At 36.1% G+C, this 25,950-nt stretch overlaps 2 protein-coding genes across 10 annotated transcripts in view; one reads left to right on the forward strand and one right to left on the reverse strand.

Annotated features, from left to right (window-relative positions):
• SEC31A (SEC31 homolog A (S. cerevisiae)) overlaps positions 1–25,950 on the forward strand; it is a 90,360-nt gene that overhangs the window by 55,165 nt on the left and 9,245 nt on the right. For 3 of the 8 annotated variants that reach the window (XM_006885267.1, XM_006885266.1, XM_006885269.1), the window contains 9 exons: positions 1,034–1,109; positions 1,473–1,651; positions 2,820–2,946; positions 4,442–4,587; positions 7,757–7,930; positions 10,200–10,355; positions 14,953–15,076; positions 17,215–17,556; positions 23,695–23,753. In XM_006885267.1, the coding sequence (XP_006885329.1) occupies positions 1,034–1,109; positions 1,473–1,651; positions 2,820–2,946; positions 4,442–4,587; positions 7,757–7,930; positions 10,200–10,355; positions 14,953–15,076; positions 17,215–17,556; positions 23,695–23,753 (1,383 nt within the window). The remainder of the gene's footprint in view (positions 1–1,033; positions 1,110–1,472; positions 1,652–2,819; positions 2,947–4,441; positions 4,588–7,756; positions 7,931–10,199; positions 10,356–14,952; positions 15,077–17,214; positions 17,557–23,694; positions 23,754–25,950) is intronic. The other 5 variants (XM_006885268.1, XM_006885271.1, XM_006885270.1 and 2 more) reach the window with 2 other exon arrangements.
• On the reverse strand, positions 9,011–9,877 carry LOC102875630 (proteasome assembly chaperone 1-like). 2 transcript variants are annotated; one of them, XM_006885265.1, is made up of 2 exons: positions 9,485–9,877; positions 9,011–9,421 (listed from the first exon to the last, which is right to left on the reverse strand). In XM_006885265.1, the coding sequence occupies exons 1-2, from the start codon at positions 9,875–9,877 to the stop codon at positions 9,011–9,013; spliced, it is 804 nt and encodes a 267-aa protein (XP_006885327.1). The 2 variants fall into 2 exon arrangements, with proteins under 2 accessions (XP_006885327.1, XP_006885326.1); XM_006885264.1 differs by having other exon boundaries at positions 9,011–9,877.

Here is a 25,950-nt window from a genome sequence, read left to right on the forward strand (position 1 = left end):
GTCAGAGGCCGGATGTACATAGGGTCGCTATGAGTTGCAAGTATAGAAGGTATTTTACCTCATGCAAAAAACCGATATTATGTAAAAATTACTCCCTTTAGTATATTTTTATCTTTTAAGTTTCTGTACATAAATGATGGAACATGCTAGAGGCGCATGGTTCGAATCCACCAGATGCTCTGCTGGGGAAGGAGGGACAATCTTCTCCTGTACCAGGCAGATCTGATTTGACGGGACACTCACACAAAAATAATAAAAAAAATTTTTTTAACGTGCTTTTTTTTTTAAAAAATAGGAACATGTAAGGTAATTGCAAGCAACATGTCTCCATTGTCTTTGTTTTTATTGGATTAATTTTTAATCAGTTTTGCAAGTAGTCTCATAAATTTATATCTACATATATTCTTGCTAGATCTCCTTCTAGATAGAACTGATTTCAGAAAACAGTGTATAATTGTTTTAGACTGTATCTTGTTCACTCTTACAGTAAAGACATCTAGTGAGTGTGTGTGCGCGAGTTTTGAGTGAATATTTATAAATAGTGATTTTTCTCATAATTAATTCAGTTAAAATAAAAATACTTATAATTAAACCTAAAGCATATTTTCATTATTTCATTTCACATTTTTCTTTAATGCATAGAAATATTCAGATGTGAAGCAAGATTGGTATACTCTTAAATACAATGTGCTTTTAAAAAATGTTTCCCATGTTTCAAGCCATTCTTACTTGATACATCCAGAAAACAGACACTTCAATTAAATAATTTTTAAGATACCAGTAATATACACTAAAATTTTTTTCTTTACTCTTATATTTATTTAACATAATTTCTTATGACCTTGGAGTACATAATAGGAATAAGTAATTAGGGGATAATTATTTATCTTAGTGAAAATTTAAAAATGATAACTTCTGGACTACTTAAGGTAACATGTAGTCATAGTTGAGTAATCATACATAGATTTGTTTTATCCGTAAATTATTTCATAGCTTTAGCCTAGCTAAATTGCTGTTCTTTCTACTCCTTTAGAGAATTAAAGCGGAAAACCAAGAATCAGAATTTTTATCTTCTGCTAGAGGGACATTTAATATTTCTGTCAGTGGAGGTATGTACCTGTCAGTGCTGATTCGTTAAAAGAAAAAAAGCATTAAGAGCCCTTTTATAGGAGGTTAAGAGCTCAGCTAGCATTTAATGTATTTGATCAGTGCCTTAGTAATTATTTGTTTCTATTACATCTAAGTGATAGAAATTTTGTAATGATCTTTATTAATCCAATTAAAGTAGGTGGGAAAATGTGTTTTACATATATTTCAGTGTATTTCTATAGATCTATAAGTATTAATGCATTGTTTTAGAAGTTAACCTACCATTGATGTTATTTAAAGATTAGCATTGTATTCTTTGGTGTGTTTATAAATTTTTTTTAGCACAACCTTTAACTTGGATGTATTACATTTCCTTATTACAGATATTGATGGTTTAATTACTCAGGCATTGCTGACGGGTAATTTTGAAAGTGCAGTTGACCTTTGTTTACATGATAACCGTATGGCCGATGCCATCATATTGGCCATAGCAGGTGGACAAGAACTCTTGGCTCGAACCCAGAACAAATACTTTGCAAAATCCCAAAGCAAAATTACCAGGGTATGTTATTTTAAAGGTATACCAGCAGTTTACTCAACTATTAAATTGACAAGTAATCATACTTATTTTTCTGATTATAAAAGAAATGCACTTAATACAGAAAAGTTGAAATATGTTGTTGTCATATTGTTGTTAAGTGCCTTGGAGTCACCTACAACTCAAAACAACTGAATCTTGCCTTGTTTTGTGTTGGTGGTTCAGTGGTAGAGTTGACTATAAAAATTAGTAAAAATAAAAAAATTCATTTGTAATTCCATGGCCCAAAAATATTTCTTGTTGACATTTTTGTATAATTCTAATTATTATTCTTTCTTTGTATAAAATTATAAAATTTTTAAAATACTTTTGTACTTTATTATGGAGAGGTTAAAACACAGAAAATGTCCAACATTTCTTAATTTTTCTTACTTTTACTATTAAATTGGTGTATTTCCTTATATATGTCTTTATATAATGATTTTAAAATCAGAGCCATATATATATATATGGTTTTATTCTTGACTTTGTTACTTATTATTTTAAGTTTTCCCCCCACATCATTAAAATTATTACATATTTTGGAATACTCTATAATATGGTATAATGAAGTTGTATTTTCTTATTTTTAGAGGTTTAGTTTCTAATACTTTCCTAATATAAGTAATATAGTGATAAACATCCTCCTTGTGCCAAAGATTTGTTCAAATTTCTAATTATTGAATTAGACTTTCCTCCTCGGAGCAGAATTTCTGGAGCAGGGGCTTTGAAAATTTTTGTGGCTCCTGCTTGATGTTCATTTACCTGATGTGAATGTTATTCTATACTAGTGTTCATTCTCACCAGCATTGACTGATTCCTGTCAAATCTCTCCTCTGTTGTGTTTTAGCTACACTGGCTGCCTTTCAGTCGCTCATACACTACATGCTCCTTACCCATTATCTGTTCCTTTAGCCTTTAAGTCTTTTGCCATCTTCATGAAGCTCAGTTTTACTTTTCCATCTCAGCACTTTATAAAATGGTTTGCATGGATTTGTGGGGTTTTTTGTTTTTTATGAGGAAGAGAAAAATATCTATAATTTTGGTCCAGAGATACATTTGGCCCTACTTTATTTTGCATGAAATAGAAAGACTGTGAATAATGATTTTGAAAAATAAGTCTTTAATTCTCCACTTGTTTCATTTTCTCAAGCTGATCACTGCAGTGGTGATGAAGAACTGGAAAGAGATTGTGGAGTCTTGTAACCTTAAAAATTGGAGGGAGGCTTTAGCTGCAGTGTTGACTTATGCTAAACCAGATGAATTTTCCGCCCTCTGTGGTAAGACAGCTTTTTTTTTTTTTTTTTGATGCAACAGCAAGAGGCAAGAGGTTTATTGCGGAGCTCCGGGCCGACACGTATCTCTCGCAGGAGACAGAGGAGTTGACCTCGAGCAGACAAAGTTGGCTCTTTTTATACACTTTAGGGGGATACAACTGGGTATCAGCTTCTCATTGGGTGATGAAAAGACAATGAGCTTTGTATTGAATAGATTACAAATACAGCATTTTGTGTGTGTGTGTGTGTGTGTGTGTGTGTAAATGAATGACAAATTTTATAAAAATTTTTTTTGTTGATCTGCCAGTCACAAATAGAAAAAAGAAATTATTTTTGAGTGTTTTTATTAGAATTATTAAATACATTCTCCATAACTGTTCATTATTTGTAAAAATATCATTAAAAAATATTATTTAATGATTTTTGTGCCAGACTAGAGTTGGCAGTCTTGTCCCTGCCTAGTATTAACTGTGTCACCTAGAAAAAGTACTCTTTGGCCTCAGTTTGTTGTTGTGTACTGTCAAGTTGGAACCAACTCATAGCTGACTTTCCAGCAGGTGTTGCTTTGGGAGGAGATTGCCTATCCTTAGCCAGGCGAGTAGCTGGTGGCCTTGAAATGCTTGCGTTTTAGGTTGCAGTGCAGCTTCTTGCCACTAGGCCACCAAAGGCTTCAATTTACTCATCTATAAAATACTCCATAATAAATAACTCTATGTTAATACCACTTTGAGATAGACAAGAACAGCCTGGCAATTTATTTAAAAATAAACCACCAGACCAACTTGTGAAAACTGTGGGCCACAAATATTATGCTCAGTGATTGATCATAGGGATGGCTCAGAACCAGGCTGCATTTTGTTACAGTGTGTGTGGTTTGCCATGATTCAGGGGGCCAGCTGAACAGCCACTGTTAATAACAAAAACTGTAATTAGAACGTTTAGGTACAAATTACCATTAAAGACCTTGACTAAACTGGCTAAGGAGTAAATAGTATTTGAAAGAAGCTGTAAGACTCCTAGTCTGAGAATCATTTGCAAGTTTGAAAGTATTGAAAAGATAAAAAATATACATCTTGTGAATTATTTTAATAAAATAATTATGATTGGCCTCAGTGCCATTTAATAACATTCCATATGTGCTGTATTTCACTCTTCATTTATAAAAACACCTGATTGTAATGAAATGGAGTTAAATATTTTTAGAGGTTTTTTCCTTACCATTCCCTTTTGCCTTTAAAAAATAATTATCAGAAATCACTTCTATACTTAGGTATAAAATGTGATGAAATAGTTTATTACATATAATTTGTCACCTGTTTTTATTGATTTAAAGAAGGATTTAATGTACATTTATTCTAAGACAGTGATTTTGTTTCTCCTTGTTACTCATTGGTTGGGAAGTTTAATTCTTCTTCTAGGATTTTTATTAGGCTGCTCATGACATCATACTCCAATTGCTGTGAGCATAATCTTACTTTGTTTTTCTTTTCACCTCTAGATCTCTTGGGAACCAGGCTTGAACATGAAGGTGATAACCTCTTGCAGACTCAGGCTTGTCTCTGCTATATTTGTGCGGGGAATGTAGAGAAACTAGTTGCATGTTGGACTAAAGCTCAAGAAGGAAGCAACCCCTTGTCCCTTCAGGTTGGTATCTGAAAAGAAAGGTACTTTTTAGTGTTCCTTTTCTCTCACATATGATCAAATGATGTTCTAAAAACTGTTTTAGAACTTTATTACCTGAACCCTACTTAATAGAAGTTGTGTTCTTTTTTCTATGTGATAATATATATTATTTTTTGAAATTGAGTTGCAGCTGTTTCTCAGATTAAGGTTTTGATTTGGCAGTTTACTGGGGAAAGTAGGTGCCAAGGCACTAAAAACAGCCTCAGGGTGTTTCTCTTGTCTCTCCACTTCTTCTCTCTGCCTCTTGTAATCCTTCTTGCCTCAGGCAAAAAGGAGGCAGTGTGGGGTAGAGCGTGGGAGGTATAACATTATGCATAATTCTTTATTTCTTTGCAGAGAGCTTTTTCCCTCAGCATAGTTTCTTTTAAAATCTCTGTATTGAAAAGGAAAGCCTTGTTTTGAAAGAACAGCTTGGTTCACCCTCTCCAGGGCAGACTTAGGTCTCTTGGCCGTCCATGATATGTTCAGTACTCTTCTCTAGCACCGTAACTCAAAGGCATCAATTCTTCTGTCATCTTTATTAATTGTATTGTCCAGCTCTTAGATGCATAGCAAGTGATTGAAAAGCGCATGGTCTGAATCAGGCAAACCTTAAGTCTTTAAACTGACATCACTGCTTTGTAGAATTTTGAAGAGGCCCTTGTCAGCCGATTTTCATAGTGTAGTGCTTTAAAAAAAAAAAAAAAAGAACGAAAACAGCATCTTTATTTGAAAATATGGCTATTACCCGAATCTTATGATCAATTGCCAGGTTAGAAAAGTTAAGTGACTTATAATTCAATTTTACTATCAGTCTAAAAGATAAAAACATTTGAAGTTTTCAGTTCCTTCCCAAAAGGCAAATGGAGTTCCTCATCACTCCTGACAATGAGAAAAATAAAGACCCAGACTAGTTTTGCACAAATGGTAAATTTCAAAATATATCAGATATGTTTCCTGCATGCCTTGTCTCCTCAGTCAGTATGTATAGGACTCTGAGAAGTTGTAGGAGTATGCAGGCTTAGACTCAAGGCCCAGCTTTATCTCCAAGGTTGTGGAAGGAGATTGTATGTCATGGAGCAGAGCCCTGTAACACAGTTTCTTGACTGTGGGTACCAAGGGTGGTATTGGTTGGTAAGGCGCATTGCCATGGGAAAGTCTGCTGTTAGGGACCTCTCCAAAGTGCTGAAGAGCAGTGGTGTCTCTCTGGAGACTAAGGTGCGTCTGATACAGGCCATGGTCTTCGCAATCACCTGTTATGCATCAGAGAGTTGGACAATGACCAAGGAGGCTAGAAGGAGAACTGATGCCTTTGAGCTGTGGTGCTGGAGAAGAGTACTGAGAATACCATGGACTGCTAGGAAAACAAATAGATTTGTCCTGGAGAGGGTTAAACCGGGTGGCTCCTTGGAGGCAAGGATTCTGAGGCTCCGTCTAACTTACTTCGGACATGTAGTGAGGAGAGACCGGTCCTTGGAGAGGGACATCATGCTTGGGAGGGTGGAGGGACAGTGCAGGAGAGGAAGGCCCTCTATGAGGTGGATTGATTCAGTGACTGGGATAATTGGGATGGGAGTGTCAGAGACAGTGTGATTGGCACAGGACAGAGCGGAGTTTAGGGCTGTTGTACATAGGGTCGCTATGAGTCGCAGGCGACTCGACGGCACATAACAACAACAACAACATATTTCCAAGGAAGTTCTGGTGGCCTAGTGGCAAGGAGTTGCACCGCCATCCCAGACGCAGGCAGTTCAAATCAGTCAGCTGCTTGTTGAGAGAAAGATGAGAAGTCTCTTCCTGTGTGATTTACAGACTTTGAAAACCTGCTGGAGGGTCAATAATGCGTTGGTTCTGACTCGATGTTCTGTGACAGCAACATCTATTTCCAAAAGTTTTACATCATTTCAAGCAGAACTTCAATGTCTCTCAGCAGTAATCCCCATTCCTCCTCTCTGTAGTCTGTGGTAACCATTGCTAAACCTTTTATTTCTATGTGTTTGTCTCAGATGATATTTGGCCTTTGACTCTAGCTCATTTTACATAGTTAATCCATTAAATACTTCATTTCTTTAATGGCTGACTAATAATAATCTTGTGTGTATATGTGTATAAACATGTAAATAAGTATTGGCCTATTGATGGACATTTCTGTTCAGTTGATGGTTGTTTCTCTTCAACTCTGACAGTGTGATAACCATTGATGTTGAAGTATATCTTTGAGTCCCAGCCTTTTAAGTCTTTAGGATACATAGCTAGGAGTAGAATTGCAAGGTTATAGAGTAATTTTGCATTTAACTTTTTTTTAGGGATCAGCAAACTGATTTCCATAGTGGCTGTACCATTTTATATTCTAGCTGGCAATGTTCTAGGATCCCAGATTCTTGGAGATAATACCAGTGTCTCACATTCTTGGAGATAATATATCTCTAGGATGTATTCTCTCTCAACCTTATAAAAAAAGTATTTAAGGATGACAGAATAAGAATTGATGCCTTTGAGTTATGCTGCTGGAGAAAAGCACTGAATATCCCATGAACTGCCAAAAGTACCCAAACAGATATGTCTTTGAAAAAGTGCAGCCAGAATACTCCTTGGGGGGGCAAGGATGGTGAAACTTAATCTCATATATTTTTTCGGCATGTTGCTAGGAGAAGCTGTTCCTTGGAAAGAGATATGTTGCTTGGAAAGATAGGGGGCCAGTGAAAGACAGGAAGACCCTTAGTGAGATAGATTGACACATTGACTACAGTTATTGGCTCAAGTGTGTCAAGATGTATGAGAATGGCACTAGATAGGACAGGGTTTATATCTGTTACTCATTGGGTCCTTGTGAGTCTTAGTCCACATGACAGCACCTAAAAAGCCATTCTAGAGAGGGTGAGATGATATCTCACTGTGCTTTTGATTTGTGCTTGCCTAGAAACTAAGAATAGTGAAAATTTTATGGTTTTTTTATTGGCCATTTCTATATCTTTTTTTGAGAAATAACTTCAAATCATTTGCCTGTTTTTAAAATGGGATTATTTGCCTTTTTGTTTATACTTTGAAATAGGTTTTGGAAATTTTAGTAACTCTTTTTATCTTTTCTTAAATACATGATCTCAATATGTCTGTTTCTTTCTGACATTCTTTTTTTCCCCTTCTAATTTAGGATCTAATTGAAAAAGTTGTCATTCTACGAAAAGCTGTACAACTCACTCAAAACATGGACACTAATACTGTTGGGGTACTTTTGGCTGAGAAGATGAGTCAGTATGCCAATTTGTTAGCAGCTCAGGGCAGTATTGCTGCAGCCCTTGCCTTTCTACCTGAAAATACCAACCAGGTAATTGGAATTAACAGTTTTTTTTCTTTTCATAGATAAGTAATATGGGTCCAATAGATAGCGTTTGATACTATACATACACATACTAGTAAGTGGAGTGGTTGGATTTCTATCACCTAACCTCCAAGTGAATGTTATTAATAGTTTTGTGGCAGTCATTTTAGGAGTGCCCAGAGAGATAGGATGTTCTTAAACTAGACTTGCATAATATTTGAAGAAAATAGTAAAAAAGCTTTTTCTTTTTTAAGCCAAATGCTGCTTCATTATATAAGGGTCAGTGTAGAAATTGTTTATGTTGGAAAGCTAAAAATGTTGCTGCTTACTTGAACAAAGGAGAATGTGTGTGATTGTTTTTAAGCAGCCACATGTGCCAGCCCAAGTATTAATGACATTCGTCCCCTCTACCCTTTCCATCTGATAATGTCTGTGGAAGGTTTTATTTTAGAAGTAGGTAAGGAAGAGAAAACCACATACCAAGCATAATTTGTTGTGTTTATTTAGTGTATAATGAAACTCAGACTTTTTAATTTTATTTATATCAGTCCAGTTCAACAACTAACTGGGTAAACAATGATGAACATGATTGCTGAGATCTTTATCCTCAGGGAAATTACATACACACAAGAAGATTCTAGACAAGTGAACTTAAGAAATCCTTAAACATGATAGTTGCTATAACAAAAATGGTAATGCTACGAGAGCACCTAGAAAAGGGGCTTCTAACTGCAGTAATGGAGCATGGGTAGGGACTAGGATAAGGTTTGAAGAGAATTTCCACGAGTACGATGTTTCTCTCTGGTCAGTGTATTCATTCTACCTCAAGGAGCTTGGTTTTGAGTCTTACAGGTAATATTTCATAATTTTATTATTAGTTTTATTCTATTTGTAGGCTCTTTTTAGTCTGCTTTTTAATGATTTTTTATGTACTTTTGTGTTGTTTTTTTTTTTAATTTAAAATAAATTTATTCTATTTTTGAGTCCCCCACAAAAAAAACCCAAAAACAAAAACAGTGCACACTGCTCCCCTCCAAAGCCTCAAAGGATGAGTGCGTAAGATACACTAAAAAATGATCTCTGGACTCATGTGTAAATGTTACTCTGAACCTCGTTTGTTGTCATCAGTTTCTTCAGCATCTCCATGCTCTGGGGAATATTCTTAGCCAAACCTTTCAAACTTCCGGAAGAAAGCAGAGGCTTAAAAGCTTCTACTGTAAGAGGATCAAGTTTCATGACATCAGTATAACACAAGTATAGAATGGCAGGAATTTGCCACACTTGACAGTAACTTAGAACTGCTGCAGGAAGATCATGGACAATATTTGGCTGTTCTAACAGTGAACAGCAAGTTGGATCTTTAAAATTCTGTGTTTTCAAGGCTCTCAAGAAAGGAGATGGCAGGCTGCACGTAGATTCTGAAGTTTTATAGTTGGTGATATGTCGACATGTGAGAATGGTTACCTGCATTTTCTTCTTTGGACAAGGACCAAAAACCTTTTCCAGCCACTGATACTGCTGATCTTCTGCAACATAACAACTGCACTGACAAAGTACAACCGAAGGATTTGATTTTAGGTGATAAAACACACAAAAAGCCTCTGTGGAGGAGAGATTTATAGAATCTGTGGTTCTACACCATTCATTGCACAGTTTAGCACAACCAATTTCTTCCCAGACGCCTGAGTTCAGAACAAATGATGATATAAATGCTACTGCATTATTTCCTATAGCAAGTATAAACTTGGAGCAAGGATACTTTTCTAGCAGGGAAACTTCCAAGTATGCTTTCGTCTGTCTTTGAAGAAGCTGTACTTGCCTCTTCAGCATCAGCTGCCGCCGGACATCTCTGTCCTCTGGTGTCTCCCTCCTGGCCTCTTCTTCCTCCTCCTCATCTTCTGATCCAGCTCGGCAGGGAGCTCTCACTACCTCCCCGAAGAATGTGGCCCCCATTGCTGCTGACCAACCGTACTTTTGTGTTTTGTGAAAATTATTTACATCATAAAAAAACAACAGAAGATGTTGATCTCACATACTAACCATTCAGTAGTCACAATTCAAGTTTCTGCCTCAGTTAAAATTACAGATTGCTCAGTGTTACGGACATTGAGGTCTTTCTTGAACATCTGTAATCATAAATACTGACTGAGTGTTTGAGCAAAATGGGGCCAATTGAATGTTTTTTTTAAATTTTACTTTATAAAAGTAATCATGATGCCATTTAGTTAAGTGAATTGTAACAGTTTTCTTCTTAGGCTTTTTTTTTTTTAAATAGGCAAATATTGTACAGCTTCGTGACAGACTTTGTAGAGCACAAGGAGAACCTGTATCAAGACAGGAAACACCCAAAGTTCCTTACAAGGGCAGGCCTGGACCCACTGCTGGCCACGCACAGATGTCAAGAGTTCCACCTCAACAATACTATCCTCATGTAAGTAATCTGGTTCCAATGCAGAAAGGGCATTTGTGTATTTCTTGTACTGTAATTGTGACAATGGTGCAAGTTTGGGCTGTGCTTTGTTCTCTTATATAGGGTCACTGTGATTGGAATGACTCAGTTACTCTTTAACAACAACCTATGGCAAAGTGATGGTTTTAGTTTGGTCAGCGAGAGACCTAGTATGGTAAACCCTAGACCACATATTGTTTTAGTAGTTGTACTGTCTAGATTTTTTTTTTTAAATTGAGATTTTGGTGAGAGTTGACAGAGTAAATAGGTTTTCCATTCAATCATTCGTACACATTTTGTTTTAATACACATAGCCTTACTCCTCCTGTTTTCTCCCTATGATTCCTGTTGGCATTCATCCTTCTAGCCTTTCCCTTCCTGCTTTGTGAGATTTGTCGCTTGGCAAATGCTTACTTTTAGATCATATATGATTGTGTGTTCTATGGAGTGACTGCCTCTCTGGTGTTACTCTTGACTTTATGTAAGCCAGTTGTTTAGCTGCAAGTTGAACCACAGTGGTGAGTTTTGTTCTAGAGTAAAAGTTGACAAAAGGGCCATAGTCACAGGGGTCCTAACACTGTTAGACCAGTAAGCCTGGTCATTTTTACTTTTGAGTTTTGTTCTACATTTTTCCTCCTACTCTGTCCAGGACCTTCTAGTATGATCCCTTTTAGAGTGGTCAGGTGTAGTAGCTGGGCACCATAGTCTCTCAAGTCTCAAAAATATTACTTATGTTAATATGGGTTGAAGCTGAACATTAGGAAAACAATCTTACCACAGGGCCAGTTGACCACATCATGATAGATAGAGAGCAAATTGAGATTGTTAACAGCTTTAGCTTGCTTGGCTCCATAATCAACACTTTTGGTACCAGGAAATCAAAGACAAATTGCATTAGGAAAATCTGCTGTCAGGGACCTCTCTGTAGTACTGAAGAGCAACAGTGTCCATCTAGAGACTAATGTGCACCTGATCCAAGCCATTGTCTTCAAAATTACTTGCTGTGCATCAGAGAGCTGGACAGTGATTAAGGGTGACAGAAGAAGAATAGATGCTTTAAAGTAAAGGAAAATTGACAGCAAAACTAAAAATAGAAGAAGAATCGATGCCTTTGAGTTGTGGAGAAGAGTATTAAACATACCATGGTCTGCTAAGAGAATACACAGCATTGTCCTGCAAAGGGTAAAACCAGGCTACTCCTTGGAGGCAAGAATTTTAAAGCCTGTCTCATATTTTGGGCACATGGCCAGGAGAGACCAGTGCTTAGAGAAGGGTGGAGGGACACTGCAGGATAAGAAGACCCTGGATGAGATGGATTGACTTTGGTAAAGGGGATAAGTATGTAGGAGACAGTGAAATTGACTCAAGATAGAGCAGAATCTAGAGCTATTGTATATAGGGTGACTATGAGTTGCAAGCGACTTGATGGCACATAACAACATACCTTTGTAAATCATTCCTTTACTGTAGTCAGGTAGGTTGTATCTTAGATGTAAATTACTTTTCACTCTTAGAGATTTTGCCTTTGAGTTATCTACTATCTGATTCATCTAACAAGTTATAAGTACACTAGCAGGAACAATCTTGTGGAGGATATGGTTAATTTTATAGAATATTTTTAGAAAATAGCCTTTTTGGATTCTTCTTCTAAATTATTCATATGTATATAATCACAATAATATTTCTAGAGTAGAGATCTTTGAATGTTGGAAAAATAATGGCTCAAGTTTTATGAAGTTACAAGTCATGGCAAGTATGAAAAGAAGCAAGTTATAACATGACACATAGAAGTTATTTATTTTTCCTGTGTCATTGTCAGTCATTTACTTCTCAATTCTTTTGAATTATTTGTTTCTGTCATGAAGTTGTAAGATAAATAATCTTGTATAACTTTCTTTGAAGAAAAGTTTTACCCTGAGTTAATAATTAATTATTAATTTTTACTTTAAATTAATAGTCATTATTTATAGAAAACACTTCTCTTAATTTTAGAAATTCACTGTACACAATGGAGAAAAACAAAGACAAGTAGAAGGAAAGGAGGGAAGTCTGGTGGGGTAGTCTGGTAGGAGTTGTGCTGCTGACCTCTCAGTATACTATTTAGATACTTATTTTCAGACCAGTAGATTACCTTCCTTTTCTAAAATGAAAAGTATTTTTTCCTAAGTAACAAATGATCTTGATTGATACCATAGTAAAGAGATACCTATTTGAAAAGAAAATAAATTGCTGTTGGTAGAGTCTTATTATAATTGGTTGTAACAAATTAAATATAAAGCCATGAAAACTTTTAAAAGTAATAAATCCTGTTTATGTTATTTTTTCCTATTATAATTTTGACTAGTACTTAATGAGGATAGGTTACATTAGTTTGTACCTAAACTACCTGGAATATTCTGAACTTTGGCATTTCGCATGTATTTATTGAAATTCTGCTGTAATTGCCTATAACTGTTTTAGCTGTTGAGAGTACCTGGAGAACAAAATAGACTAAATTGACCCTTGGACCCCCATGGAACTTAATCTGGACTTGAAAATCTGTATTAAGTGGTTCCATGATATCTCAGACAAGAAGATTTAGAGAGAAGACAGAAGACGTGATAATTTTAAGACGCAGAGCTTGAACTTCTTAGTGGCACATGCCAGTCAGTGAGTAGTTTGGATTAAAGAGCCTGAGCACCTTGTATTAAACCACACTTGTGCACTGTCAGTGTATGGAACAGAGCACTCTCTACATCTGTACAAGAAGAGAATATTTTTTTTCATGTTTAGGTTTTATCTTTCTGGAAAAAAATGAAAACATTAAAAGACTTTTATTATTTTTTAACTTGCTAAAACCATAGAAAAATAGGGCAAAACTGAATTTAAAGAAAAGGCATGGGTCAGAGTTTTAATAATTTCCCATTATAAATGAAAATTCAGCTTTTGATAATGTTAAAAAATTACTTTCTGGATTAATGTTTACAATATGAAGGAATGGAGACCGTGATGTGGGGTTTTAAGCCTCTCTACTTATAGGCAGAGGTAAAGAGATGACAAGATTGCCAGATGAGGAAGAATTCTACCCCATTTCAGCAACACAATATTACATTTTATCTGTTTTAGAAGACTTTAAAGATTTACTTGATAAAAATATTTAAAACAAAAAAAATTTGAAAACTATTGGACTTGAGGGTAAGCAGATCACCTGGTGTACGACACTGGTGTCAACATCATGAGACCGGAAATGAGTCCACTGACTTAGTGTGGGCTCGGCGAGACCCTTTGTGTTCTGGGCATTGGTTTTCTCTATGGCACAGGGTGGGTATTAGACTTAGATGATGCTTTGTGTCCTTTTCAGCTTTAACCCTCTCTGACTGTGATTTTTTTAAAGCCTCATATGAAATTAATATGATTTTTGTGGCTCTAATGAATCCAGAAAATGGAGCTTAATAATACAGATCTAATGACGGCATGCTTCCTATTAGTGCTTTAGAAAATAACTTTTTTACTCAGTTATCTCTTTTTTCCGACAATATATTATTTCCTTCCCTGCTTACTAGACCTAACTTTCCTTGCCTTATTTTTTACATTTGGATAGCCTTGTGCTTTGAGTTTTGATATTAATTTTTTACTTATCCCTTTTCTTTTTGTTATGATTCTGTTTTCCATTGGAAATTTCATCTGCTTTGAATGCAATCACTTGACTAATAGAATGCTTTCTTGGTACTTTTACTTTTTTGCTTGCATTTGGCAACTGACATCATGAAGTTTTAGTTCTCGTTTTCTTCTTTTAACATTTTCATTTTTTATTTTCTGTGATTGGTATTTCTTTGTTCAATTCAGGTTAGAATTGCCCCTACTGTCACTACCTGGAGTAACAAAACTCCTACTGCCCTTCCCAGCCATCCACCTGCAGCCTCTCCCTCTGACACACAGGTATATCCTTCATTATTCCTCTTTGAGCAGAATTCTGCTCATTTACATATATATAGGTTATCGTCTCTAACCCCCTCTTCCTCAGATTCCTTTTCTCCAAATCTGTCTGCCTGCTCATTACATTTTAATAGTTTTAGGATGCAAGAAGCAGTTTTTAGCTCAGTTGATTTTTTTCCTTCTCCTTCTCCTTCTGCAGTTCTAAATTGACTTGAACTAGAAAAATACCAACTGAGGTTCTAACAATTAGATCTGATTTCACTGAAGGGTTTCTTTTTTTTTTTTAAAGTACTTCAGAAATTGAAGAGAAGCCAGTGTTCATTGTTCCCTTTGTAACATTCATACGCATTTCCAGAGTGTGTAATAGTGGATGGAATTTACTAGGATGGAAGAGCCCTGGTGACTTATGAATATCACTGACTCTATGTAATGAGGCTATTAGCATCCGTTGCCTTTTTTTAAAACCTGTCTGATCTTTAAATTATTCAGTAAATGTGGTGTTCTGAGGAGATAGAACGTACAAAATGGAATACAATTTTTTGGGGGTTTTTTGGTGGTGGTTTTGTTAATAAACAAGAATTTCATTTAGGAAATTGCAAGTCCATCTGGTAAAATTCCCGATTCCAAACGTAATCCTCCTCCTTACCATATTCTCATTTACTAGGGAGAAAATCCTCCACCTCCAGGTTTCGTAATGCATGGAAATGTTAATCCAAATACTGCCGCTCAACTACCCACATCTCCAGGTCATATGCACAGCCAGGTACCACCTTATCCACAGCCACAGCGTAAGTAGAATAACCTTGAAGTCCCTTAATATCCCAATATCTCATCTGATGTAGTAACCATTGACTCTGAAGCTCTAAAACCCACAGTCAAATAAATTTTGACAAGTAAAACATCATTCTATACTGAACTCTGTTATAGTGAAATGTAGTTTCCCAGTGAGACTCCACATACTCATAGAAACAGTATTCTGTCTGTTCAGAACAGTTGGCTTTTGTTCTTGAGACATTGCTAAGATATACTAAAGAGTCAAATGTCCCATGAATTTGGTATCAAAACTTAGAGTATCAGAACTCATTTAGTGTATTTTCTGTTTCTTGAGGAAATATACACAAACTAGTATTGAAGAGGAAGGAAAATATTCCCAAGGAGCATTTTTTTAAAGCAGTTGGAAAGTAAAAAATGATCACTATAACTTAAATGGAAAGGAAATAAAAAGACCCCTAGGTAACCACTAATCCAAACATTTGGTGCTACAAGGAATGTTCTTGTTAACATAAATATAAACTTGATGAAACCTTTCACACATATTTTAATATGAAAGTTTTAACTTTAGAGACCTCATAGGAAATGGATACGATTGTACTAAATTTTCATACCTGCCGTGGTCACATACAGGCGAGGCTATTCCTTGCAAAGTGTCATGCTTGGAAAGATGGAGGTCAATGAAGGAGAAGAAGACCCCTAAGGAGATGGATTGACATGGTGACGTCAGCAGTGGGCTCTAGTATATCAGAAATGATGAGATAGCGCAGGATAGGGTAATGTTCAGGCTGGCTGTTTATAGGGTCACTGTGAGTCATACTTAGCCATCTAACAGCAACAACCCTGGTCACACAGAATGTGATAATGTTAGAATCTCCCTAATCTGGGTTCTGAATCCCTGGCTAATGTAAATGGTTAAGTGCTCAGTTGCTAATGAGAAGTTTGACCATTCAGAACTTCCCAGAAGTGCCTTGGAAGAAAGGCCTGACAACCTACAGTACTTCCAAAAGATCATAGCCATTGAAAACCTTGGGGAGTAGAGTACTTCTCTGAAGGACATGGGGTCACCATGATTAACATTTGACTTCACAGCAACTAATTTTTTAAATCTGTGTTCAGGACTTTTCATTTTAGAATTAGTTGTCACTTGATTACTTTGTAACTAACAGTGTTACAAATATAAGTATACTGTTATATGGTATAGGGATCTCTGGTGGCTTAGTGGTAGAGCTGCTCTGCCTCTCTAAAGGCATGACGTTTCAAACCAGTAGCTGGTTGTGGGCAAGAACAAAGGGAAGTCTCCTTTCATGTGATAACCTGCCAAAGGGTCAACTGTGAGTTGGCTCCAACTCAATGGTACATAACAAAATTAACAGTTACATAGTATAGGGAACTTTGGTGGTCTAGTGGTAAGGAACTGTGCTGCCAACCTGAAAGCATGTAGATCAAACCCACCAGCTGCTCTCCAGGAGAAAGATGTCTAATCTCCTCCTAAGTGATTATACTGCTTCTGAAAACCTACTAGAGGATTAACTGTAAGTTAGTTTTGACTCCACAGCATATAGTAATAATTACATAGTAATTGCTTTATCAAGGACCCTAGTGAGTTGATTCTTGATCTCTAACTGTGCTCAGACCCAGAATTGGACTCAGCATCATTAACTGATGATTATACTGGATGCTTGGTTTATTAATGCTCACCCTGTAGTTCTGATGTAGGGAGGTTTAAAGCTGCAGCCAAATGGAAACTTTTACTATAAAGGAAATTATTTCAGTGTGATACCAAGAGTGTACCATCTAGTGGTCAATAGGGATCACTGCAGTTTTTTTGACCGCGAAGGAAAAAAAAGTAATAAAAAAAAAAATTAAAAAAAAAAAATTCATTTCACAGTTTTGGGATCTAATAATCCAAAGACTTTCAAAGCCAGGAACAACCTTTGGGATGGTAGTTTTAAAATGTTGCACCTAATGACTTTAAGTATATCTAGAGCACTTGAACTATCAAAAATATAAATGTTACTTTTTGGTTATAATTTATTATTGGAAGAAGAACGATTTAAAATAATTTCCATAAAATAGCATTTTGGTCATATGATTGCATTTCAAGGAACTTGTAACTAACTAAAAAAAAATCTCTGTTTCTTCTCCGGTGTAGCTTATCAACCGGCCCAGCAGTATTCATTCGGAACAGGGGGGTCTGCAATGTATCGACCTCAGCAGCCTGTTGCTCCTCCTGCTTCAAATGCTTACCCTAACACCCCTTACATATCTTCTGCTTCTCCCTATCCTGGGCAGTCTCAGTTGTATGCAGCTCAACACCAGACTGCTCCACCTACCTCCAGCCCTGCTGCTTCTTTCCCTCCCCCTCCTTCCTCTGGAGCATCCTTCCAGCATGGCGGACCAGGAGCTCCTCCATCATCTTCAGCTTATGCACTGCCTCCTGGAACAACAGGTACACTGCCTGATGCCAGTGAGCTGCCTGCGTCCCAAAGAACAGGTCTGCGCTTGACAGGGATTTGGTTTGGCTTCCTCCTTTATATTTTCATGACTGGATGGGTGGATGGAAGGGAATTAATCTCTGTTTGTAAACTGGATAATATGAGGTATTGGTTGGGTTCTTATAACTAATTGTAAAAATATTTCTAAAACTGCAATCCTCCCATAATGAACTTTTAATTACTAAATGAGGAAAGCTGTAGAATTCCAAAAGGGGAAGAAAATGTTAGAAGGGGTAAGAAATTAATTGGCAATTAAGTGATGTTTGGACCACATGTAGTTGGCTCTAATTCCTTTACTCGAGCACAGTTACTCTATTCTTATTGAAAAGTTTTCATGCATAAAGGTATTTGTAGCTTAAACTTTTTCATGGAAATTAAGCAACACAGTGTCTTCTTAAATGAGGCCGAACAGATCTTAAAATTTTATTTGTAAGGATAAGAAATGATCTCCATGAGAAGAAAATGAGAAAACACAACTCTGACAAAGAGAGCCTGTTAAACAGCAATGAAATCAGTGTATGACAGTGGGGTGATTCTCTTAGTGTGATACTGCCCTCTCAGGCAATTCTGGAATTTTCTAGGCATGCCTTTTTTGTCTCCTACTTGATATCATACTTGGAAGGGTAGAGAGACAACCCAGGAGAGGAAGGTCCCAGATGAGATAGATTGGCACAGTAACTGGGGTAATGGAAGTTGGTGTGTTGGAGACAATGAGAATGGCTTAGGCTAGAGCAGAGTTCAGAGCTATTGTACACAGGGTCGCTATGAGTCACAGGTGTCTCGATGGCATATACCAACAGCAAACTTGATATCAACAACAACTTAGAAGATTTCTAATTAGAATTACAAATGTAGGAGTTGTTTTAGTGTGGAATATACTTGTTTTACAACATCGTTTTATTGTTCTTTTACGGCTAACATACTGTATTAATTTTGGGTGGCATATTAGTTGATTCTCATTTTGGGATAGTCAAAGGGACCTCACAAATAGGTACTATTAAAAAAAGGGAGTAACGAGCTCGATAGAGATGGGAACTACCCACATTGTAATCACAAGTATGGAATGAAACTGTGTGGGTTAGTATCACAGCTCCACTGATTCCTAGCTGTATGTATGACCTTGGGCAAATGATTTAAATTCTGTGACCCTCAGTTTCTTCATAGAATAATAGTATTAGTCTCCCAAGTTCAAAAGGATTAAATTCATTAATATAGTGAAAGCCTGGAGAAAGGACAAGAGCTATACAAGTGTCTAGGTCTTTTGTTCATAGGGTCATTATGGGTCGCCTACGACTCGATGGCACTTAATGGAAACATATTGAAAGTATACATGGAAAATGATTGCTACATCGTAAGCATTTAAAATAAATAAATAAACTGTAATTACAGAAAATCTTCGTCCAGGTTTAAGCTCTGTGCTTTTTTAGTATTTGAAAATAGTTTCCTTTTTGGATTATAGTTGATCATTTTAAAGTATAGAAAGCAGTGCCTGCTTTGCCGGTAATACTGAGCAGGCTGAGAGATAAATCTTGTTCTTGAGAGTTGAGTATATGGTTTTACTTTTTTAAGTTTTAAAGCAGGAGTTTTCCTTATTCAGAGTATCTATCATGAGACACATATACACATATCTCCTCTCCTCTTTGGTATATAATACTAAAATCCAAAGTACCAAAATTCTCATGCATAAGTGTGTGCACACATTATATGCAACATCTTTTACTGCATGAAAAATTTCAATAATGTATTATAGATGGTTTACTAGATTAATAGTTTAATGGATATTTTAGGTAGAAATGGTAATTCATTTGTAGAATTCTGAAGGACTGTTTTTAGAACTGGATAAGTAAAGACTGTCCATTCTGGATAGTATTCTTGAGCGAAAGAGTATGGGTTCAAGTAATTTCCAGTTAAAAAGTGGTACAGGAAAGGAAGAAACATGTTAGGCATGTATTAGGTTTTAAGGCTCACAACCGTGAGAGATAGGAATATTTGATTTTTTTTAACTTTACAGTTGAATAAACCTAGTCTCCTAGGAGATCTATAATGCTCTCAGCATTGCATATACTAATAGTCACTGAGTTAACATGTAAATCCCAGCCTCAGTCTTTAAAGGAGTCAGTCTTTTTGTACCACATAGACTTGTCCTAGTGTATATGATGGAAGTTAAAAAATCAGATAGCTACACTATTCTAGGAATTGTTACTTGTATCTTTTAAATATTTGCTTACCTTTTTCCCCCCTTCTTAAGCAAAATCCATTAGAAATTATATGCAGTTGGCCTGTGACATAAATCTTTGCTTATTTACAAGCTAACAGATGCTCTAACATGGCTGAGAAATGGTGACTAGTAATGAAGAAACCAAACAGTTTTTCAGAATTTGGCATGCACTAAGCCTAACTGCTTTGTTACTTCTTGCATGTTAACAGTCTTACACCTTAATTAATAGTTGAAACATTTCTAGATATGTATTTTTAGATTTTTCTAAAAAATTTACTCAGATTATATAAATAATTATGACTTCTCTATAAATTCTTCTGTTTTAATGTATCTTTTTTATTTTTTCAATTTTATTTTAATAATTTTAATGAACATTTACAGAGATTTTTGGATTTCCATTTATTGTTGCACTTTTCTGTTTTAATGTATCTTAATGCTTTAGGTTTATGATTCTATACATGACTTAGAAATTCAGTGTTTAATTCCTGGAAGACACTAGAGATTTTTCATTTCCACTAACTTAGTAAAAGATAACATTTTATGCCTAGGGATAGAGGAGCTGATGTTACAATCAGTAAAGCATCCATTCAATAACTTGTTGGCAAATAACTGTTGAATCCATAGTCAGGATTATTCCAGACAGAAGGATGATAAAGAAGGAGGCAGAAAAAGACAGTACATTTCTGCTGAACAGCTCATAGCCATATTATGGGTCAAAACATAAAATTTATATTTGGGCTTAGTTTTGTAGTTTTAAGTTCCAAGGCAAGAGCTTTATACATCATAAGAACAGTCCCAGTGAAAGGTTTTTGATCTGCTGAATGGCGTGGTCTGAATGTTGTTTGAGGGAAATTAATCTAGAAATGGCCTTGAAAGATAGATTGTGGGCAGCATGGCAGAATCTGTGGCAGTGAAGATAGGTCCACCTCTCTCAGTTCTCAATCTAAAGAAGTAATAGTCAGAATTAAGAAAGGTAGAACTTCCTGGGGGAATTTGTGTTTACTACTTCTGTATATCCCGTTGTTCTTGTGGAAAGAACCATTGATTTGGTTACATATTTATTTGACCTTCTTATTCTTGTTCATAATTCCCCTAGAATTTACAATTTCTACAGAATACAGGCCGCTGGGGGCACCCAGATGTAGCATTGAAAAGTAGTACCGCCTTGTTAAGATTGTCTAGCATTTTTATTTTTATCAAATGTAGTGCACAAGTGATTCCTTTAGGACAGTGTGGAAGAATTCTTCCATTTCTTTTTAAATTTTTATTTAAGGCATTTGTGACCTTGGAACCTCAGTGCCCACCTATCTTTTTCCACATCTGGACTTTAGAGGCAGCCATGGTATCAAACACAGATAGTTTAAATCTACCAGCAGCTCTGCAGGAGAAAGATAGGCAGTCTTCTTTCTTAAAGGTTTACACCCTTGGAAGCCCAGGAGACAGCCAACATCATGATAGGTGGAGTAAAGATTTACCATCTTAGTGATTTCGTCTGGCTTGTATCCACAGTCAACACTGTTGGCACTTAACAGTCAGGAAACAAAAAAGATGTTTTGCATTTGGTATTTGTGCTGTCAAGGATCTCTCTAAGGTGTTAAGGAGCAGTGATGTCAGTTTAAAAATTAAGGTGTGCCTGATCCAAGACATTATCTTTTCAAATACTTGTTATGCTTCTGAAAGTTGGACAGTGACTAAGAATGATAGAAGACGAAGTGACTAAGAATGACAGAAGACAAATTGATGTCTTTGAGTTGTTGTGGTGAAGAATAGTACTGAATATCCCGTGGACTGCCAGAAGGACCAATGAAAGTGCAGCTAGGGTACTCCTTTGAGGCAAGGATGGTGAAGTTTCGTCCCATGTATTTTAGTCATGTTGTTAGGAAGGACCAGTGCTTGGAAAAAGACATACTTGGAAAGGTGGAGGGCCTGTGAAAGAGAACAAGACCCTCAATAAAATGGATTGACACAGTGACTATAACAGTGGGCTCAAATTTATAAGAGATGTTGAGGGTGGCACAAGATAGGGCTAATTTCATTGTTCCTAGTGTCGCTATCAGTTGTAGTCATCTTGACAGCACCTAACAACGTGAATCAGAACCAGCACGACAGCAGTGCTAACTATGTGTTAGATCTGACTTCATGGATGTGAGATAGAGAAGCTGCCCCACTCTTAATGTGTGTTGCCATCTAGTGAGTCTTGCATAATAGCAGGAATCTGAAGATCCTGGCCTTCTCATGCCACCAGTCCTAGCACCAGAGACCCTTTAGGATGTTTGTATCCTATTAACTGTATGAAAATTCAGGTTACTGCAAAACATTTTTTCAATTCATTCAAAATGACCTCTGTTAAGGAAAACCAATGATTTCAGCAAAAAAACTTCAAAGCAGAAAAGAATGCAATCTTGAAAGGGATAACAAGATTTTTGGACCAGCACCATCTGGGAGCTAGGTTGGATCTACAGAATTTGTCCTAATACCTACTGACTTGGAATCGCCATTTTAATAAGATTGTCAAATGACATGCATTCACAACTTAATTCACAAAATAATACCAAAGTGTATGGAAATAATTGGTCACCACAGTATTATTCATTAGTAATATTAGGGGGCTCTATTGGCCAAATAGAAAAATAATTGATACAGTTAATTAAGGAGATATTGTTAATGTAAAGGGATAAAATGAAGAAAACAGAGTAATGTGTAAAAGTTAATAGGGTCTGACACAACTTAAATGACTTTACTTTACCTAAAAAGTGATTACTTTCTTAATTAGAAAAAAGGCATTTCTTGTCAAAGGGCATAATTAAAAGTTTTATTCCTTCTGAGATTAGTTAGCTTAATCTGTGGGTTAAGAAAGGAGAAGAAATAATTATAAAATAAGAAGTAGAGTTTAGAATGTTTTTATTTAAGTGACATTTACATTTTGTCTACAGAAAATCAGTCTATCCAAGATCAAGCACTTATGTTGGAAGGTGAAGTGGTCATAAAATATGCCTTTGGGAATCCTTGAATCATTGACTATAATTAATGAATGGACAGTTAAAATAATGCATGTGAACTTCAAATCAAATGACACTCTAAATCTGATCAGTATCATTTTACCTTGAACTTCTTAATTGAATAAAATTTTAGAATTAATTTAATTTACCTGATAATACAAATAGTTTTAGAATTCTCATCTTAAGGTACCAGTTTTGTTTATTTATAGAGAGGAAATGTACTGAAGTTGACAGAAATTTAATTTTATGTATGTTGTCAGCTTGAGCTCCCCCCACCTAGGCATTTAAAGTATAAGAAGAGATATTTGAGTGCTTGTCTACTTTGCAAGTAATCCTGAAGGCAAAAGTCATAAAAATTTTTGATGTTTTATAGTTAGGGTCTTTTACTTTTATAATTTTTAAAAAGTGTTTCTGTCATGTTCAGATCCCTGGTTAGTGTAAAGGTAAGCTCTCAGCTGTTATCTTTAGGCAAGTAGTTAGAATCTACTCATACTGCCATGAAAGAAGCCTCTGGTGATCAATTAATCTTTGAAATTTGTGAATGATTCAAGTATATTGAACTGTTTGTATGTTGAACGTATCAGGATTCTTTTAAGCAAACCCACTGTCCTTTTTCTTAAGAATGAGAGACTCTGGAGGGTCAAACCTCTGTAGAAAGACTTCCATGTACATAAACTTCGTGTAGCTGTTCCACTCCAGATTACTAATTTCAGTGTTTTGCTTATTAAATCAAGGCGTGTGATTATTAGAGGTAATGAGTTTGAGAATCCAGGACTTAGAGATCCTCACAGCTCAGAGTGTAAAACCTTTGTGACAGTTATTTCAAGTTCAAGGCAGAATTTAAAGTTATGTGATGGATACTATTTCATTTTCTTCACTTCAGGATTCTAAAGAGAAATGCTGCCTCTTATCTGTTACAGGTCCTCAGAATGGTTGGAATGATCCTCCAGCGTTAAACAGAGTACCCAAAAAAAAAAAGGTACTAGAAAAAGATTTATTCCTGGCCATCTTTTTACCCTAAGGATTGCCCCATGAAGTACACCTTGCTTCCCTGAAACTATTAAAGGCAGAGTTACTCATTAGTGTGTTTAAAGTATGTTTCAAAATATGTGTTCTAACCTGTGAGGGGAAGAAAGAAAGAGAAACCTTAGTCTGATGATAGTGATAAGAAAGCCTTTTTAAGAGGCAAGATGTAAATTTCTATAGGTCTCTTTCAAAAAATAGGAAACACAGTTCTAGCTTTCTCACGGATAGGAGTTGGATTTATTTTTTTAGCATTTGCTTTGGTCTTTGGGTTACAGTATTATTCATGAATTTGATAAATGTATTCTGAACTATTTTTTACATAAAATCTAGCTATGCACTATGTTCTATAAAGTTGCTACCAACACTGAATTAGTGAATACTGAAGCATTACTTCTGATCGTGACATAGCAATGAACTCATAAATACATAACCTTGTTTTATGTTTTAAAGGAGGTATTTAACTTGTTAAAGGAGTCCTGATAATGTAGTGTGTCACCTTTGTGCTGCTAACCCAAAGGGCAGCGGTTTAAATCCACCAGCAGCTCTTCGAGAAGTAGATGGGCAGTCTCCTGTAAAGATTTACAGCCTCAGAAACCTGATGGAGGGTCACTGTGAGTTGGAAACGACTCAACAGCAGTGGATTTGAATTTTTTTTTTAGTTTATTTAAAATTGTTAATTTATTTACATGGAACTTAAGGCTAACAGCATTATAACTTTTACCCGAATAAGCCTTATTTGACACACATATTGTTACCATAAGGCACATTACATCCTTTTTGTTTCTGAGACCATTAGGTAATATTTCAGCAGTCCTCTTAGAAGCTGTTTCAAATAGTAAATCACCCCAAAAAAAACCCAAAACACAAAAAAGTGCAAAAAATATGATGCTCCAAAACCTGAGAAGTTCACGTGTGTGTAGTGTAAGAGCTGAAACTAGACAGCACGTGGCCTGCCTTGTGTGACCTCAGGGGGAGCATGCACATCAGGCAGCTCAGATTCCTTGCCACTGTGCATGTCTGCAAATGGTCACAGAAGTGCCATGAGTAGTTAGACTGAGATTACACATACATTGTCATGAGTAGACAAGCTCACGGGTACAGAATCCAGGAATAATGAAAACTGATGATAGAGAATGTGAATTATATAAAAAGTGAATGAACCCTATATTTAGGTGACAACTCTTTGAGAGTCTTAAAAGCATAAAATTCTTTCCCTTGGGGGCAAAACGAATGTTCTGCATTGTTTTCATTTTTAAACTCTTGTTTACCCCAGAATGTAGCTTAGGAATAATTAGAAACTTGATCTATTTTAGTGTGATAGAATTGATGAAGTAGACAGTCCTGCTTCTAGTCTTGCTAGATAGAATTATTAAGATATTATTATTATTATTATTATTATTATTTTGTGTGTGTGCCTTCAAATCACATCTGACTTCTCCAGGAGAGCATCTGGTGGATTCAAACTGTGTACCTCTGGGATTGTAGTGCAGCTTCTTGCCACTAGGCCACCACAGCTCCCTAAAATGATTAAGATTTTAACATTCATTTTCAAAGCCCCACAGTTTTGGCTCCCCATTTTGAGAAAAGGTTTGTGAGAACAACGGGAGACGGGAAGTCTATGTTTGCTGGGTCTGCTTTTGTCTGTTGTCTCCTAGAATTCTTTATAAAATTTCATTTGCAGAAATAAAATTCTTATTGTTGTTGTGTACTGTAGAGTCACAATAGCTGACTCTCCAGCGGATTTTCAGAGGCAGTTAATTAATTGCATGGGAGGAGATTGTGCATCCTTCTCCCATGGAGCAGCTGGTGGCCTTGAACTGTATTCCTTTGGGATTACAGTGCAGCTTCTTGCCACTAGACCACCTTATTTATTATTATTATTCATAATAGAGAGAGCACTGGCGACATATTTAACATATCAGGCTGCTAACAGAGAGTTAAACAGTTTGAATCAATCAGCCACTCTGAGGGAAAATAATGGGCAGTCTCCTATGAAGTTATTTCCTTGGAAGAAGTGGTACAATGGATGAGAACCAAATGATGACAGTGGGCTATAATCTAACTCCTTTATTTAAAAATCAGAGGAAATGTTGTCATCCTTGTTATTCTTACTTTTGGTGTTTTTATTTGTTTATTTTTTTAAAATTCCT

This window comes from Elephantulus edwardii, unplaced genomic scaffold (assembly GCF_000299155.1).
Source record: "Elephantulus edwardii isolate Elephantulus edwardi_28Jun2011 unplaced genomic scaffold, EleEdw1.0 scaffold00042, whole genome shotgun sequence".
Taxonomy (NCBI): Eukaryota; Metazoa; Chordata; class Mammalia; order Macroscelidea; family Macroscelididae; genus Elephantulus; species Elephantulus edwardii.

Coding starts and splice junctions, on each gene's coding strand:
- LOC102875630 (XM_006885264.1), bottom strand. CDS start 9,877: ATGGGGGCCACATTCTTCGGGGAGGTAGTGAGAGCTCCCTGCCGAGCT.